The 20,676-nt window shown below is 26.0% G+C and overlaps 1 protein-coding gene across 2 annotated transcripts in view; it reads right to left on the bottom strand.

The window, feature by feature from the left end:
* Nucleotides 1-20,676, bottom strand: part of LOC107453345 (solute carrier family 4 member 11) — a 346,640-nt gene that overhangs the window by 29,734 nt on the left and 296,230 nt on the right. For both annotated transcript variants that reach the window (XM_016070143.3, XM_071187398.1), the window contains one exon: nt 2,096-2,169. In XM_016070143.3, the coding sequence (XP_015925629.1) occupies nt 2,096-2,169 (74 nt within the window). The remainder of the gene's footprint in view (nt 1-2,095; nt 2,170-20,676) is intronic.

Here is a 20,676-nt window from a genome sequence, read left to right as displayed (position 1 = left end):
TTTTTGGAGGATCAGAGGCACACAGTTTTTCAAATAGTTTAAGTTAATAGTATCAGTTAATAATTGTTAAGTTCAATAACATGCACAATATACCATGCACTATATGATACATGGATTGTTTTTAAAAAATAAAAACACTATACAAATGATACACAGAAAAAAGTATTAACTTTAAAAGTATTAATGTATAATAACTTTTTTTATTTAACAAAGAGTTAGCTACGCGTTAGTTAATATTTAATTAGTAACGGATCAGTTCGGAAGACATATTGTGATAAAATAGCAATCTCATTTTTAATGTATTCCTAAAAATAAAATAGCGTGTCAAAATGTTTCATTTTTAATAAGTTATTAGAAAAGATAAAAATGTATATTTCAGAGAATTCGAAGTGTTTTTTTAAATATTATTCTATCTATTTCTAAACTTTTAAGTAAATAATATTATATTTTAATCAATTGTGAAATTTTGAGACAAGGGACACCATTAAAAATTAAATAAATTAAATTCAGGCTATGCACAATCATATTAATTTGCCACCTTTTAACATTTTTATGAATCGGCCACTATCTTGATGTTTGACGCCAAATTTAAAAAAGGTATTTGATAATCTAATAAATTATTTTAGAATACAGTTTTTTCAACTATGTCATAAGAATATAGAAGTGGCTAATAGAAGGAGTTCTTGCCTCCCAATGAGATGACTCAACCTTGAATCCCAGATATGACTGGCTCATGCAAATTTTGCTCCTAGCGCGAACCGACCAGAATGCTGACGTAAAATGCCCGCAGTTGCTGATGGAATCAAGAGTTGAAATCTCTTTGCTGTCCAGCTAACTATAGGATGGTATTGAGGTTTTCCTAATCATGTAACACTAATAATGATTAGTTCCAGCAAATAGTCCTTCACAGAGGCTAGATTGTCCATTATTTGATTCAGTGGTTCTTTTGTCTTCTGGGTTGGATTCAAAATAGCATAGCTATGTGGTAAACATTGATCTGTGTCTATACAACCGACCACAGTGCTTGTGTTAAATATCTTCCGTGGTAGACAGATCATGGATCAGAATCCTCTTGTCATCAGGCTAACCGTGGGAGGTTTTTGAGGTTTTCCTTTCAGTGTAACGCAAATGGGGGTTAGTTCCCTCAAAAAGTCCTCTACGAAAGCTAATTTGTCCCACTGCTTGATCCAAGAGTTCCATTGTCTTCTGGATTGTGTTTAAATTTTCAAAATTGCGAGGCTGAAAAGTTTAACATTGATAGTCGTTAACTCAGAAATTGGGTCGGCTGCTCAACGCCGGTTATATTGATATAAAAATATCGTGAACTCAAAAAATAGGTGGGCTGTTAAAAAATAAAATTAAAAACATATCTTAGGAATACATTTAAAATGTGTTGGTATTGATAAGAAAAAATGATATGTCTCTTCAAGTAGAATTTGAAAATTATAAGAATATTAAGCATGGCAAGTTTTTTTTTAACAAATAATTTTAAATTATCACTTACATGAAAGAGATAGTATTTATTTTGTTAAATTGTTTATTAATTATTTAAAATATTTCGACTTTTTAAAACTTATAAATTTTTTCTAACGATAATTCACTTGAAGGAATTCTAATCAATTTTCTTAAAACAATTATCTTTCAAAAATGGAGAAAGAAAATACTGAATCCCTTAAAGAAACAAAAATGCAATTACTTATAGAAAGCCATTATAAAGGTATTATTTTGCAGAAGCTCTACCTAAGGGTCATAAGCTCCTTGTGGAGCTACAAAATCTCAGAAAGTTTAGTAAATTATTTCTAATAGAATAAATATGAGTTTATTTTGATACAACAAAATTGAAGAATTTTTGAATGAATGAATTTTTTTTAATAATGTGAAAATAAATTATCTTTGAAATTTTGAGTTCCACATCAGCAAAAATAGGTAATTAGAAAATGTATTTCTTTCTCCGTTTATTTACATCAAAAATATTCATTGAAAGGAATAAATTTGTATTATGCTTTCTTCGATAAAATTTTTTCTTGCTGCACCCCTAATATTTAATAAATGAGACAAAGTATTAAATATAATAAAATACAATTTAGAGTCTTACTTTTATACATGTCTCTTCCTGCATCCACTACGAATGCTATACTGATGAATAAAGAGAAAATTTCTTCTGTCGATCTGTAATAAAATGAAACAAATAACTTTAATCATAAACATCATGAATTTTAAGGTACTCAGTAAGGTTTTGGAAAGTTTTTGTAAAATTTTATCTTTGCTTTTTGTTCTTAAATATCTTTTCAAAAAATGTCTTTTAATGACCATAATAGTTCTACGGTGAGGGATAGCCTGGTTTCTTAAGGCGTTGTGCCCGTGTCCAAGAGATCGTGAGTTTGATCCCCACAGTCCAAACATTCACTGCGTAGTAAATGGTGACAGGCGAACGCTAAATCTATCGGGTCATAGAATCCTCCCCTCCATGTTTTCACAACAATTTCTCAATATCTCTGGCACTGAATTGGAGGTTGATAATTCTCAGATTTTAATCAAAATTACGATCTGTGGATGAATAAATAGTTATATGAATGGGTCCGCCTCATAAACTGGTTGTGACGCGTGTGGGGCTGAAATCATATTCTTGGTCATAGATTCTTTAGGTAGATATTCTTATAAATAGATAGGCCGTTGATAGATATGACCATAGATTGTTTTTCAGTGATGCCCACTGAAGAATAAGAAATGCACCGTCTGTCTTAAATTAGCTTGGTTTAACCAAGCTGGTTTGCAGGTTAGCAAGTGACGTTAGAAACAGTAGCAACATGGTTTTATTTAAATAAAGTGTTCTGAAAGAAGAGAAGTTTGTCTTTAATAATTTTTATATTTTCGGTATCTATAAATATCGATATTTAACTAATTTCATTTAATGTTAAAATTTTTTATTCCTCACACACCGCAATTATTGCCTCTGTGGGATGCAAATATAGTTCATTAAAATGTTTCAAAAACGTGTATAACGTGTTCATGTGTAATAGCGTGAAATAGGGAATTATACTTTTCAGTATTTCTAAAAAATACTTTCATTTTGAATTCCAACAAATCAACTAAGGCTACTAAACTATTGATTTTGAATAAAAACATTTTGAAAGCATTTAAATTTTAAACCGTTAAAGGAAATAAAAATCATGCAGTAAACAAGTATGGCAAAAACACAAAAGAATGGATAATGATTTCGTCTGTCCTAAATTTTTATTAAAATTTCTACTAATGTATTTCCTTTCTATACTCGTAAAGGAGCATATTTATAAGGAAATGTAAACAATTGTAGCGAGAAAATTGTATGCAGTTAAAAATGTTTCTTAAATTTCATACACGTAGTTTTTAGAAATTTTCAACTATTTTTAATTTGTAATATTTTAACAGGGAATTATCAAAGAAAAGACCCACACCTTAAAGACAATGCGACAGCAGTATATTCTGTGTTGTTTAAACAGACCGCTAACGATGTTAGTATAATTTTATTTATTAGAGATGTTATTTATAACCTAAAAAAATAAATTTACTTTTGATAAGTTTGTCTTTTTAATGGTTCAAATAGTTTTATTTAAAGGAAAACATTTTGTTAACATTGATTTACTGCTAGAGAAGCTTGAAATAAAAATTCAATAAAAGTTTAATATACTTTATATTAGTAAAAATTTTAAGTATTCTAGCGCTTTTACTTTGTTAGTAAATTTAAAAAAAACCATCTGCATTTTACAATGTTACTCTTTTTGAACTTAAAATTGAAATTCTTTTTAAAAGGCAAAGATATTTATTTCACAGAATGTTTTGAAATAACGTTTTTATTAACATTATTATGCATTTTTGCTTCTGGCAACTAAGTATGTACATTCAAATTTGATTTATTTACTTTCAAGAATATTTATTAGTATGTTCATAAATAATTTAATAACATACTGTATCAAATGAAAATATTTTTCAACTTATTTTTCAAATTTAATTATTGTCACTTCTTATCAAAATTTGAGATCTTTTGAAAAAAACCCCGAAAAAATTCAATAAAATGCTTATTATTGTCAATATCAATATAATGTTATTATTTTGATAGTCAATTTAAATACCCAGAGATACAACTAATTTCTGAAATTAAAAAATACAAAGGAATAAGTTTTAAAAATGCTTGCATTAAAATACTTTTACTACAGATGTCGACGATAGATGGCACTGCTGCAATTCTATCTAAATCGATTTAAAATTATTCTATTGATGGGAACACAAATGAGAAAAGGCATGCATTTAGGTTATTAGGAATGAGAATATTTTTTTTTTCAATAAGAAGATACAAGTTAATATGAATTAGAAATCTTCAAGTAAATTAAAGAAATTTTTTCTCTTAGTTTTATTTTCTCGTTTGGACGGAGATAATCTTTTTCAGACATGCAGGTATTGAAGGAAAAATTAAGAGATAAAAATGTAAACCTGAAAAGTAAAATTTTTAACTCTCTCCATTTGAATATTAAAATTTAGTTTAGAGAATTTTAGGACGCTTTTTGCTCGAAATAAAGTTTCTTAAAAAAAAATTATTTTTAATTTATTTTTGCATGTGTAAAATCTAAAGAAGTTTTAACAAAACAACATTCAAAGTCAATCTAAATTAGTTTTAATAAAACAATATTTTATAAGGCAAACTCTTTTTTTACTAAGAACAGAAGGAAATTTATCAAATTTATTAGATTTTAGATTATATTTTATACTCTTTTATACCTAAAAATCTTTTTTTAAATGCTACATTTATTTAAAATAAAGTTTGTTTTAGATAAACATTTTGGACAAATACGAGTGCCTTTAAATTTTAAAAGGGGTTTTAAAAACTTGCATATTAAAGAGACATGTCTAAAAATTAAATATCTTTAGTAAATTGTAACATTAATAGCGAAGGTACAAGTGATAGACTTAAACTACTATTTATAAAAACAAATTAAATTTATAAAACCTCTTTAACTTTTAAACTACTATAAATTAATTATTTTAAAGCCTGGAATAGTTGTTATAGAAGTATTCTTCTTAAGTAAAATTACTGCGATTTTCCCGAAAATGTTATCCCCATTAATTAATTTAAAATTGCCCAATTGTAAGCAAGAAATCATGTTACTGTGGTTCCATAAATTAAAATGTAACATTTTTGAAACATGTCGCTAATAGCATTAAGTAATTTTCATATATATTTATGTATGTTCTTTAAATCTGAAATGAAAGTTGTAAGTATTCTTTTACATTGATATATACAGTTTCAATACTAAGTAAAAACAATAATAAAAAAATGCAGCTATAAATAAAACATTTTCAAAAGTAAATAACAATGCATAACTATCATATACGTATTAAAACAATATTTTTTGTCGACTATGTTTGGTCTAGACAAAATAGTAATGAACTTACTTTTATTAAGCCATCTTTTTCTATAGAACTCACCTTTATTTCTTTATTTTTTGCTTACAAAAGAACTTACCTATTTCTTTTACGTAATTTTAGTAAACTTATTAAGATCCATTGGTCCACATCCGCCGTAACTGATAAAGACAATTTCTGAAACCTGATATTTCTAAAACTATAAAAAATACTTACCTTTCACCGATATTAGAAAAATAGATATTTCACCTTAAAGTTAAAATGATGAGATAACTTACTTTTAATTGGTACTGAATGTGGTACATCTGCTAAATTTATAATTACAATATTTGAAAAAGAAGTGCAACTAGTGGAATCGTAATAAAATGCAATTCCCTTTAAATATTCTTTAATTAAGTTTCTTATTGCTTTATTTTTTCTTGTTAGTTCAAAAATAGTTTTTTTTTATTTAGCTATTTATTTGCTTATAGTTAGTTTGATTTTTTATTATTCATATTTATTTTATGTTCTTATAAAGTGCTAAAACTCAGTAAGTTCTTTTATTTAAATTTATTTAATAGTTTAAACTATTTCTTCGAAGGATAACAACGTGATATGCCAAATTGATCTTTGACAAATAAAAATGTTTAAACAAATATAATAAACCTTCAATAAAACATATGTAATAAAAAAAGATGATTAAGTGATGGATTTTTTTTGTGGCTAGCGATTCATACGATCTCTGGCTAATCTGGTTGTGGTTAACTGTGATAAATCTGGTTTCTCATCCTAGTATTTTCCTGGCTTCTGTATTAGAAACTGAGATTTGAGCGAAAATAAATTTTGACCATTAATCATAATGACATAGTTTCTTTTAATTTGTGTTAGTGACGAAATTATTAATTAAAAGTTTTTTCCATTTTTTTCTCCACTTCTTTGATGTATATGAAGTGCGGTATTGAAAAACATGGTGAAACACTACATGAAAGAATTAAATATATAAGTGATATAACTTGTTTTTAAATAGCATTTAATCTTAGCATTATAGGAAATATTGAATTTAAGAAATACAGTTTATATTTAAAAGCTTATTTTAAACAAATGTTACTTTCCTGATATTTAAATGATTTTCTAACCTTTTTTAATGTACTATGGACGGCAAAATATAAAAAATAGCTTTGCTTCTGGTTTCAAGTTCAATAAAGTGGAAAGTGTTTAGAAGGCATAAAAAGAATATTAAGAATATATAATTTAAAGCTCTGTCATCAATTGCCATCTTTGCATAAATAAAAAATAAGTTTTCACTTTTGATTTAATTATAATGCATTAAAAATCCCATATCATCTATAGTTCTAAGTTCATCAATAAGGTACTTTAAAGCATTTAATTTTCTTATACTACAGTGAGCCCCTTTTTTACCCCGAAAATATGGTTTAATGATTTGGCAGTTACTTGATTTTAAACTTAAAATCTTAATTTTGGTAACAGATTTTAATTTATTTCGTCTTCTTTTCATATCCAGTTAAGTCCCTTATGTTTACCAGTTTAAGTCCCTTATGTTTTGTCCACAAGTAGAAGTTTAACAAGTAAAATTTAACACTCAAATTATTTTAGACAGGGTATTAAATATATTATAAATAAGTTGAGATTTAGAAAAGAAATTTATTACTCTTTTATAAATTGTTTGTATCTTGAAACAGATAATGTTACTTTTGCGTAAGCGTTAGGAAATTTTTTCTTAGCATCCATGCTTAATTTTATTTTTCGTTAAGACATTCAACATTTTGATTTTAAAGGCAAAATAATGGATGGAGTTTGTAAAAATTACTATGAATGTTATATAATTCCTTAACTTTCTTATTATAAGTGAAATACGAGAGAGAAATAAAAAAGAATTACTCAATCTTGAACAGAAAAAGTATCTTATAGAAATAATAATACTATGACGAAATTTTCGTTGGATTGTAACTAAATACGACAAACCATTAGACTGCTATATTTTTTTTCTATCAATTTTTCTATTTTAAACTTCAAATCCGAGTTATTTGTAAATTGAGGACCTGAGACAGAAAATACCAGTGTTTTTTCCTGTATCAAATATCATGGGACTTTTCATCTTATTTTCGAAGTTATAATGATCTAACTTTAAAACCTATTACAAATTCAAAAAGAAATTTGGAATAAAAATATTTTAGCTATTTCTTTTAGTATATCTGCTGAAAGGAAACTTAAGAATGAGCATTTATTATTTAAAATAAACCAAAAATATTAAATAATGGAGTTAAATTTCTCGAATGAAAAATAATATCACCAAACTTTTGTAATTTAAAAGTAAGTTTATTTCTCTATCTATAAACGTTTATATATATTTACATATATATATTAATGATAAAAATGCATGTTCTTAAAAAACTAATTGCAGCATGTTCTTGCACTATCACTCCATGTTGTAAAATTTATAATTATGCAACGGAAATTCTTAATAGATAATATTTTATCAATATAAAAATAGCTAATTTTCAAAAATCAGAAATTAGCTTTCAATGTAATTATTTTGTCAAAAAATAAACATTTCTATTACATTTTGAAATAAATGGTATTAAGATTTTTAAAAGCAAATAATTTCAAAGATAATCAAAAGGTTTATATTTACTCGTTTAGATAATTATTAAGGTTTATGTAGGATTAACTATGTAGAATTTTCTTAGGGTCTGAATAAAATGACTTCTTCTGATTAACACTTTGTATATGCTTGTAAAATACATCTCAAAACTCTGAATATTTTAATCAAAGTTGGAATAGCTTTACAGTAGCAAATGTATGAAATAGCAATTTTCAAAACTTCAAAGATGGACTATAATATAATTTTTCTGTCTTAATAAGAAAATAGTTAGTTGATTACTTTGACGGCTGCATTTGAATAATGCTATTTGTATAGAAATATCTGTAAAAGATTTTCATTTTGATGCTCTGACTTGAAATTAAAATCGATGTAAGGGAAAAATTGGAACAATTTTAACATATATCTAATCAAATAGAAATGTTAATTTTATATTGTTTTGTTTATTTTCATTTGTCGAATTATTTACTTATAGTGAAGAGTGTTTTCAATGTTTAAATACTAATAATAGAGATGGGCACGTGAATTAAAATAACTTTCTTACTCACAATTTTTAAAATAATTTAAAAATTGCTTCGAAAAATTTATAACGATAAACAATGTAGTTTCTTCTTAAACTTTGTAAACTGTAACTCGGAGAAAAACAGTCTAGTAAAATTAATAGGCTTGTATGGTAATGACAGTTTAGCTAAAAGAACATAATTCTGGCTAATAAAACCAAAATATACGGTATTTAAGCAATTCATTAGGTAATTTTCCGGTTCGTATCATAGCGGTTTACCGGATTCAAGTTCCGGGTTTCGAAATTATAGTTCTTAATACCACACATTTAGTGAAAATGGAAAACTAAATTTAACCGAATAAAATGTTTTTACGCCATGCTCTAAGGTTTCATGATAGTATTATCAAATTTTACCACATTTACTACCAAACAGCATGTCAATAAAAATACATTGACTTGTTCAAAAGTCATTACTAAAGAGTTTCGATTAAAACTACCGCGTTTATTGGTGTTCCCATAAAACCAAATTTCACCGAATTCTAGTAGTTTTGACCATCTTTTTCCTCAGTAAAATTTTGATGTAAATGAAATGTAATTATAAATCATTAATGCTGAGAGGCAACTTTAATTTGGTTGAGCCTTTTTTAAAACTATTAACAGAAACAAAAATAATGTGTCATGTTTGTTAATACTTATTACTATAATACTCTAGCAATCAGGTAACAAATGTTACCATTTTTGTTTCATTTAGGAATTCAGAATAATTCAAAATACAGACTTAAATATTTTTAAAAAGTAAAACTGTTGAGAATTTTTTATCGAAAATAATTTTATTGTTTTTTCAATTATTCTTAATTAAAGAATTTTTACTATTTTTTTTACAATTTTATTTTAAATTTAATTTAAAAAAATATATCAATAATTTTTTTAAAACAAGGCAGCTATAATATCAGATTGTCGAAAAAATCAATTTTTTTAAAATTGTGAACCATTAATAAAAAAATTTACAAACTTTTTTGAGATATATGATTTACGTTTTTTAGTGCATTAAAAATATTTCTCACTCCTCGAATCTCGCAGTAATTCGATCTCAAATTTAGAATAGTAAGTTTTTCCTTTAAAACAATTATCTCGAACTATTAATTGATTACACAAATTTTTAAACCATTTTAGAGCTTTTGTAGTTAATTAATTAAACATATTTATTTTATGTAGCAATGCATGCTTAGCATGTAATTTCAAACACCATCATACTTAAGAATTGTATTTATTTATCTGATTAAATTAAAAGTCGTGGCAGAGAATGTGTCTTGTCATTTAAGCAAATCGTTTGTTCAGCAAATAGTAAAAAAATCGAAATGAAGACTTCCTACTCATTTACGTAACTTAATTTAAAATACCACCATTTTAATCTATGTAGTATGAGAATGCTCGAAAAAATTAATGTTAAATAAACTACAAAGATGCTCTTTTTAATATGAGATGATTGTATATGTTTTTATCAGCTGCTAATTAGTGACTATGGAATTCAATATTTTCATTGAAAGAAAAGCAATGAATTTAGTAAAAAGAGAATGGATTAAGTCTTAAATAGCTTAAAAGAGGGTTTTGGAACATTTTGTAGGCGACATGCGTGAAGTGAAAATTAACCCTAAAATAAAAATCACCTATTTGTTTTAATGAACAGTCCAAAATATGGGGAATTATTGATAGAAATAGAAACTAATTCAAATTTTACTCATGAAGTTATAAAACTGTAATATAATAATAGTTATTTGAACTTCTATTGAAACAACATTTGATCATTTGTATCTATCTATCTTTCAAGCAATTGATAACTTTATTAGAATAATGCACTGTGTCATTCAATAATATATCTGTTTTTATCTATCTATCAGCTATCCATTTCAGAAAAAGCACAATGTAAATTTATTGCAAACCAATTATTTTCCATTTATTGCATAATTATTTTCGTCTTACTTTCAAAAATAAAATTATCACTATTTATTTAGACCATCTACTGTAGTCAGAATCATTAGATATATATTTATTAGTAGTTACTTTTATTTATCATGGTTCAAGAATCAATCTTAGAATTAATGTTTCTACTTTTTAGAACATATTTAGCTATGAACTTGTTATCTGGGAAACTATCTCGAAATTTACATACATATATATTATATATATAATTTCAACAAGGAATGAAATTTGGTGGGCTTGTATTTCTTATTCTAACATTGCGCTTAAAAATAAAATGCATCATAGTAATAGTATTTTATCGTTTTCATACGAAATACTAGAAAGGAATGAAATAATTAATGAAAACGAATAATTTGAAACAAAAATATTGAGTTTACAGAATCGGATGCTTTTGGAAACTGTATGAAAACTTGAGCCCCTTATCTTTTGAGAAGAATATCCAACAAAAAGTAATTGCTCAGTAAAAACGAACAATCTCCTAAATTGGAACTATATTTCGATGTCATTTTGGTCAAAATATTTTGTTTCAGAATCGTTCGTGAACACTTGAAGTTTTGTGGTAATCCTTATATATCTTTTAGTTCTATATTAATCATTAAATATGATGACACAGCATGAAATGATATTGCTTTTATATCGTAAGAAAGACGTCAAGTAGTGAAAAGGAGTTATGAGTTTACAAATAATTGAAAATGTAATTTGTTTCTGCTACCAACATTGCTTACAAGGAAGGTACTCGTAAATCGTGTAAGGATACTTTGAGATTAAAAGTAGGATATTTCAAATAATTTGTCTGATTCCCATTGGTTCTTCACATGTAAATAATTAATAATAATTATTAATAATAATCATTAATATTAATTCACATATTAAATATTATTAATGTAATTATTAATACTTACATTTAAAAACCGTTTAAAATGTAATTTATTTCTGCCACTAACATTGCTTTCAAGAGGAAGGTACTTCAAGTGTCACTCTTAAATTAAGCAAAGAGGCTTTGAGATTAGAAGTAGGGTGTTTCAAAAATTTTGTCTAATTATCTTTGGTTCATCTCATAATTAATAATAGCTAATACTAATTCACATATATATATTGTAAATAATTGCATTTACAAACCGTTTCAAATGTAATTTGTTTCTGCCACCAGCGTTAATTGCAAGGAAGTACTCAACCATTATTCGTAAACCGAGTAACGAAACTGAGATTAGAAGTAGGATGAGACAAAAATTTTGTCTTATTATCTTTGGCTCTTCAAATATAATGTTTTCAGTAAATAAGTTTGGTAAAAAAAGGAAGGTATCATCGATTTTTCGACAAGCGAGCGATAAAAATTAAATGCGAGAGAAATATTTTTAAGAAATTCAAAAACTTGCAATCAAAACAGAAAATAGTCGATTTTTTCTTTCTATCAATCAAAATTTATTACATCAATACATTTATCAAGTAAATAATGCTCTGTATTAAACTCAAAATTTATTCAAAATCGAAGTAAGTTTTTTAATAAAAATATGAAGTTATAACACGATTACGATACTGTGTCCACTATCATTTACTAGAAATTTTTTTTTCCGTCTTCAATATATGGATGCATTTTTATTACTTTAAAATAAATTATAATATCAAATTTCGTGTGATGAAAAAAACTTTATAATAATAATACACAAATTCTGAAAATTTCGAAACATATCTTTTTATTTAGTCCAAACTATATGGAAACTAAAATTAACTAAATTGAAGCAACTAAATGGAAACTAAAATTACAGCAACCTTTTACAGCCAAAACTTCCCTTCGGTGTCCGACATATTGTGTACAATTGAGTATTCATATTGGACATAAGAATTCCAGTTTTAAGGAACCCATTATTTAATTACTACTGCGAAAAAAACGAGAAATTTTTGCATATTATTTCATGAAACTAATATCTATATATAAGCTTGGGTATTTGTATGAAACTTGGATGTATTGCTTTTAAGTTATAAACCATTCTGCAAAGTGGTGGAAGTTGTATGAATTTAAATTGGTCTAGGAAAAAAATCTTAAGAATTTTGAAGTAGTTTTCTCATTGTTTTAAAAAATACTATTTCCACTTTTTTCAAATGTTGAAATATTATATATTTATCTGAATATAAGAGACAAACATTTAGCACGTTTATCGTCTGTTTTAAACTTTAAGTGAAGCTTAGACTTTGAATTACCTAATTTCCATGATAATTTTTAAAATATTCTTTTTTCAATTTAAAATGATATACCTTAATATATAATCTAGATTATTTATTAGAATATATTATATTATATTATAAGAAATTATAGGAAATCTAGATCATTTTTTATTTCAGGCATATTTAGGAAATTCAAAAAAAAAGTTTATCATGCTTATATTTTTAGAAAATAATAAAAATGAAAATAACTTACTTTAATAACAGAAATTTTAGAACTTGTTTTAAAGATAATGTTAAGAAATTACGAAGATAAATGGATACTTTATCAATGGATACTGTATGAATGGATACTAATGAATAGATACGAATGAATGGATACTTTATCTCAAATAAATTGAAGATCGCTTCTCTTTAATTTTTGGGATTTACAGTTATATCAAAAATTAAGGGAAGGTTACTATCATTGGGCTGGCTAATTTATTGAGCCACCTTCATTATGGCTACAGGCTGCACAACAACGAAAATCATACCGATGCTACTGTTATGCAACTTTTTCGAGTTTTGCGATTCCGTTGCATCTAAATTATTGAAAGCAAATAAGGGATATTTAAATCCAAATTCCCCCTGATAAATGTCCCATAAGAAATAGATGTAGAAGAAAAAAAATAGATGAGGATCTAATTTTTCTTTCTGCATGGATACTGTCTATCAAAATGAGGTATAATTTATTTTCCGTGGTCCATGTTAAATTCAAATCAGCATTTTTTATTTACGTATCATGCTCATAGTATTTGAATCATAGTATTCAAACATATTCTTATCTTGAATTTAGGTGATACTGTATGAAAAATGAAAAAGCTACCAGCTCCATTGAAGTGTTAGGCTTTTCTCATTGAGACAATGACACTTATATTTTTTTTCAATATTTACTTAGCAGTTTATAACATTTACGCCAAGATACACTGTAAAAATTCCGAATCAAATTACAATAAAAAATGCCGGTACATTTTACGGCAAAATCCATTTTTACCTAGAAATTTTCTGGAACAAAAATACTGACATAACGTGATTCTTATATGCATTATAATTTAGTGCAAAATCATTAAATAATTGTAATTAAATAAACACTGTAAAAATTACGCTATAAAAGTTTACGTCAAAAACGGATTTTACGGATGCTGCACTTGAGATGCTAGTTCTTTTTACCGTTATTTGATTCTGAATTTTTTGCAGTATATGCGCAATATAAAAGGTGATAATTACGTGTATAAAACTAAGTAATTTACATGAACTGATTAAAAAACTGCTGAAATTGACGCCAAAAATATACTACCCAATAATATCAATATTTTTTACATACTTAATTTTTCAAAAATGAGAAATTAAAAAACAAAACAAAATGTTTACAAAAGAATTGTGAACGTTTTTTGAATATATTGATTCTAAACCAATATATTTGCTTTCTGTTATATTGCGGGACAAAGTCAGCAAGTTAGGTCAATTTCTCTTTCATCATTATTTTTCGATATATTGGAATGGCTGGAAATGTGAATAAATCTTTACCACCTTGGTATATAATCATCAGTATTTTGTAATGTTCTGTATCGATGTGTGTGTTTTTTAATAACTTTTTGTTGTTAATTAACTCACACGTAAACGAAGTTTTACCCCAACCCATGGTGCTTAGTCTTCATTTTAAAGAGGTTAAAAACATCTTAAAAAATAATTTTCCCCGTTTGTGTTTCCTAACCCAGAAAATGATTTTTTAAGTTTATCTGGAAGCTTACCAACTGATTTTTGAAAACTATTTTTGAGCCTTTTGACCATGAGAGTAATATTTATTTGAAATATAGTAACCCAAATTCGCATCTCACAAAAAATAAATCCGATGGAAAAGTTTTAACAAACATTTTACAATAACTTTTTGTTGCTAATTAATTCTTGCGTAAACAAAGTTTTGCACCCACCCATGGTGCTTAGTCTTTATTTTTAAAGAGGGTAAAAACATCTGAAAAATAATTTTCCCCGTTTGTGTTTCCTAACTCAGAAAATGATTTTTTAAGCTTATCTGGAAGCTTACCAACTGATTTTTGAAAACTATTTTTGAGCATTTTGACCATGAGAGTAATATTTATTTGAAATATAGTAACCCAAATTCGCATCTCACAAAAAATAAATCCGAAGGAAAAGTTTTATCAAACATTTTACAATAACTTTCTGTTGCTAATTAATTCTTACGCAAACAAAGTTTTACACCCACCCATGGTGCTTAGTCTTTATTTTTAAAGAGGGTAAAAACATCTTAAAAATAATTTTCTCCGTTTGTGTTTCCTAACTCAGAAAATGATTTTTTAAGCTTATCTGGAAGCTTACCAACTGATTTTTGAAAACTATTTTTGAGCCTTTTGACCATGAGAGTAATATTTATTTGAAATATAGTAACCCAAATTCGCATCTCACAAAAAATAAATCCGATGGAAAAGTTTTAACAAACATTTTACAGTAACTTTCTGTTGCTAATAAATTCTTACGTAAACAAAGTTTTACAACCACCCATGGTGCTTAGTCTTTATTTTTAAAGAGGGTAAAAACATCTTAAAAATAATTTTCCCCGTTTGTGTGATGTCAAAGGGAATTGCTGAGGAGATCATTTTATGCTGGTGCTTAAGTTGGCGCAAGTCTGGAACAGAAGGCGATGATTTGAGATGATACGCTGATTGTAATGAAGTGAATTTCCCACTGAATCACTGCTAAATCATAAGAAATATCTTCTTCACTTTCGGAATGTAATTCCGAAAAGCTACCGTCAAAAGCAACTGAAGTGGAGTGCATATCAATTTTAAAAATTTGACTTTCCCACAATGCGCGTGATAAATTATTTACTTGATATTATTACTCTTTTAAATATACGACTTTTTTAAAATCCGATTTCTCAGATCCTATTTTTGATCAGATCCTAATCCGACTATTTTAACCTATTTTTGCTCAAATTTTGTATTTTGCCATGCAAAATTACATACTTTAAAATGACAACGATTCAAAATTTTCTAAATTCAATTCAGAATTTTTTCGACTGTTACTTAATAAAAAACAATAAATATTTAATAAATTTTTTTACATGGAATTATAGATGGATAAACGAATTTTATAATTGCACGCAAAATTTTTTCAATTCGTTTAGAAAATTCTCGCGATGTGGCGAAATACACAAAAAGTAAAAATAACATTAAATTGACCAAACTTTGGTTTGCTCTCCTTAGCAAACTATCTGGATCATATTCCGATCTCCTCCATATTTATGGGTCAGAAATCCGAATCCACCGAAAAACAGGTATGTTTATTCAGAGAAAATACGTTTCTGTGTCTGATTTCGTAACTTAAAATGTCGTAAATTAAAAATTTCGTTTCTTAAATGTGCATGAAAATATGAGCCTTCAATAAACACACAAAAATGAAAAAATAAATAATAACTATATGAAAGTGATAAAGTAATATTAATTCAAATTAATTTGCATAATTGAGGTCAGCTCCTTGAATCATTAAGATTGAGTCCTAAAACGTGAAGATCCAATTATTAGATCAAAAGTAATTCAGGCTAGTTCATTTTTTTGGCACACTGTAAATCAGTTACAACTAAATATTTATTTAGTTTTATCACTAAAAATTTGCTACAAAAATCACACACTATTCGGCAACTCTTAAAGTTTGGTAGTCGTTGAACGTCTAGGAAATTATCGTAGTTTTGTGATTGAAAAAATAAAATAAATAAGTAAAATAAAGAAATAAATAAACAGCATAATTGACGTGGTATTTGAAAAAAATCTCTGAGTTATTATCTACTCAATATCTTGTGATTTTTAAAATTTTCGTTAATATTATTTTGAAACTTCCATCTCTAGTTTTTATGAATTTATAATTAACCCCTTAATTGTAGTTGACTTAAGTTTTTGAGAAAATTGTTTTAGATTGCTTTATTTAGTTTTTTATTCATTTTAAGAAAAATAGAATCTAATTTTAAGAGTGTTGAGTTAATGTTAGATTATTTTTTCGATATAAGATTAGATTATTTGTTAATTATTCGTAAAGCATTAAAATACAGTACCCTTCCATATTATTAGGGACACTTAAAATTTCTAAAAAATTGTCCTTTTTCAAAGTGTCATAACTTTTTCAAAAATTAATCAATTTTCATAAAAATTTCAGGATATCATGTTCAGGTCTTCTACTTGCACCTAAAAATTAGTAATTTAATTTATCTCAATTGTTTGCATAAATTTGCCCATTTGAACAAAGCAAGTTTTTTTTGAAAAAAAAATGTCATGTTAGACAAGGTGCTACTTTGTGACAAAATTGTTTACATAAAAATCATTATTTACACATTAAAGTACAAGTCGTTACCTTTAAAACGCGCTAAAGTAAATGACTTTACGATTTTTTTTGCCCGAGATATGAGATTTTGAATTCGAATTCACAACATTAAATAGTGAAAATTTTGACGTTTATAAATAAAACCAATTATTTATACTTTCGAGTATAAATATAAAAATTTTATTATATATGTAATTTATTATATAATTTGAATAAACAATTCAAATTTATTATAAAATTTTGATATCGATTTCATTCAATTCAATTGAAATCTAATTTTCACAAAAAATACTGCCACAACTCACTTTTCACTATAAATGACAAGAAAGTTTCAACATCTCATATCTCAGTCAAAAAAAATCTTAAAATCATTTACATTAGCGGGTTTTAAAGGCAACGACTTGTACTTTAATGTGTAAGTAATGATTTTTATTAAAAAAATTTTGTCACAAAGTAGCAACTTGTCAGACTTGACATTTTTTTTCAAAAAAAAACTTGCTTTGTTCAAATGGGCAAATTTTTTACAAACAATTGAGATAAATTAAATTAGTAATTTTTAGGTGAAAGTAGAAGACCTGAACATGATATCCTGAAATTTTTATAAAAATTGATCCATTTTTGAAAAAGTTATGATACTTTGAAAAATGACAATTTTGTAGAAATTTTAAGTGTCCCTAATAATATGGAAGGGTACTGTAGCTTTAACTTTTTTTTTAATTCGCGAAACTTAAATCCCGATTCTATTGTTTTAATGTGTTTAAAAGCGTCATATATGTTTGAATTTACTTTATTTATGCCACTAAAAGGGTAGAAACCAATTTTACTGATTAAATTTTCTATTCTTTCTAAGGTTACTTATAATCGTATAATCGTAATAATGATGAATATTTTGAGGATTTTTTTAAATAATAACTTTCTTTGAAAAAATTAAGTTACAACAGAAAAAAAGAAGATGTCCAACTTAAATCGAAAATAAATTTTTAAAACAGTTTTCTTTAGTTCAATGGCACATTATTCAAACCTTGTATGTATATATAGAACGAGTAAATAGAACGAGATATTATGCTTTAACTTTCTTAAACATATATTGAGTGTTGAAAAGAAATAAACAGCGCGTTTCTTTAAGTTGTTTCTTATTTTAAAAATATTTATAATGATCAATTGTCATTAAAATATATTGAAAATGCATTATTTTCAATACGAATAAGTCATTTGTTAAAAATGATTATCAGTGTCATACATTTGAAATATCAATGCAAATTGATTAACTTACATTAAATGCAATTCTTTATAGAGTGATTTAATACACATTTAGTTAAAGTGTTTTTTCTGTCACTTTAATGCTCGGAAACGATGTAGGGTCATTTATCATATTATACGAAACCCAAAAGTTTGCTTTTGAAATTGTTTAATAACTTCGAAAGAGATAGAGGCATAGAAAAAATAAGCAGGTGTAATGTAATTAAGTTGCAACAAAACATTTAAATGAAATAAAGAAAATATCACATAAATAGGATTACAAAGCTTCCCATTGAAATTAATCATTTTTAATATTGCACTAATTGTATACTATTGTTTTTTTTTGCTATTGCATTTACCACACTCTTTTCTCTCTTTTTTTTGACTGTACTAGGAAATGAGACATTGGGACAGTAATTAATCATTTTATTCTTTTCTTTCTGTCATGCATATTTAATTACTGTTCAACCGTTGTTCATCCAGTTCCTTAAAATTTTCATTCATAATTCTTGACAATAAAGTTTAAAACATTAAAGGCCAAGTTACATCAAAGTATAATTTTTTAAATATTTAGCTTTTATAATGTAATTAACAACTTCATAAATATTTATAAAATAGTATAAAACGTAGCTAAATAATTCTTGAAAAAATTATAATTATACGCTATGGGGTTACTAAATGACCCTCTTAACCATCTGACGTTTGAAGATGCTTTATATACATGAATAGTCTGTCAATATATACATGAATAGTCTGTCAATACACTTCTATAAACTAAAAAAAGATAAATTGAGCCTTTGACAATTTAAATAATATGCTTTAATAATTCTTTTGGCTTCATAAATACTGAAATCATTTAATTCGATTAATTTTATCCTATGAACAATTAAGTTTTATTTTCTTCAAAACAGTTTCCATAAACTCGCAAATATAAAATTACCGAAGACACTGAAATGCTTAATAATGATTAGCTAAAATAATAACTACTCAAAACAACTATTTTGCAAGAAAGGCATAGGTTCGAAATTTGACAAAAAATTATCATTGATAATATAATAGCTATATAAGCTATAGGATAAGAAAGGTTTCTTTTCATTTATGCCAAAATTTTACTTCTTAAGCTGCTGAAAAAAAATTTGTTGACAAATATTATATATTGGTTTTATTCATTGACTAAAAGAAGGTCCTTGAAATAACACTTATTAAAAAGCATTGAAAGACATTCTCTTCTCCTTTTTTTCTCAACATAAATTGTGTTTTTAAATTTCATAAATTTTCATTTAATTTATTTTCTGGTGAAATTGTTTTCCAGGAAATTAAAAAAAAGGATGACGAAGTAAAATGAATTTCATTTAAAATTTAGTTAAGCTTAAAATGTTTAATTGGCGGTATCCCTGACGGCCGATCCTTTAAATGGCTCGAAATTATGGTGTCTTCAGTGTAGCTCCCCACGGAACAATAAATTATATAGCTACAAACTATAACAATGCAACTTATAATTTGTATGTATTTTATAAAGTAGGCTTTGTAATTAGAGGCTTCCAGAGTAATTACTGATTTATCAAATCTTTATTCTGTTTATAAATAGGCTTCAAATATTTTTAATCAAGAAAAATTATTTCCTTTACCTAAGTGTAATTAATCAATTGAAACATGTGCCGTTTCAGTACATATATTTTGCTTAAGACTGAACTTTCCTAACAGTAATATAGTATTATTAGCAGCGTACATTAATAAATTGAATCATACGCTGATAACTGTAATGGTATTGTTGTATTTGAGGATTATTTAATAATTCTCCTTCTAATATTATTATCCAAATGTTTGAAATAAAAATGAAAAAAGAACTTTGAAAAATTTGAAACTCCCTGATTGAAACGCTATTCAACAAGCTAAATTATATATATTAAAAAAAAAAAATTAGTAACTCCTTACAATTTCCTAAGATACAACGCCCCCCCCCCCGAAAAAAAATACTTTAGATCTTAAAATTTGCACGGAACAAAAATATTTCTTTATCAAATACTTAGACATGGTCTTGAAATTCAATTTTTAATAGTTTCAAAACTTATATTAGTTGTTTAAAATTTAACTCTTCTTCTCTTATAATAATATCTTAGCTTCTTAAGCACAATGGTAATTCCTTAGTCTCTACTTCTTACTTCAGTCTTTTTCTTTTTTTTTCATCAATTTCTAGTCTCTTAATTTGAAATTTTGTAAACATTTTATTATTTTTACTAATTTATAAGTAAGTGTTCTTTTTATTTTTCATAGGACACATAAATAGGATTGATAGGATTTCTTTAAATTTCGAAAGCTGCAGATTTTTAAATTTATGCATGTTGTTTAAAATTTGGTTATTTCATTGATTTCATTGTTGGAAGGTTTTCTTGTTTCAGTGAGTATAGATCTAAGGCACCTAAGTACT

This window comes from Parasteatoda tepidariorum, chromosome X1 (genome assembly GCF_043381705.1).
Source record: "Parasteatoda tepidariorum isolate YZ-2023 chromosome X1, CAS_Ptep_4.0, whole genome shotgun sequence".
NCBI classification, from domain to species: domain Eukaryota; kingdom Metazoa; phylum Arthropoda; class Arachnida; order Araneae; family Theridiidae; genus Parasteatoda; species Parasteatoda tepidariorum.
The sequence above is the reverse complement of the archived record's forward strand: the minus strand, read 5'-3'. Positions and strand labels throughout refer to the sequence as shown.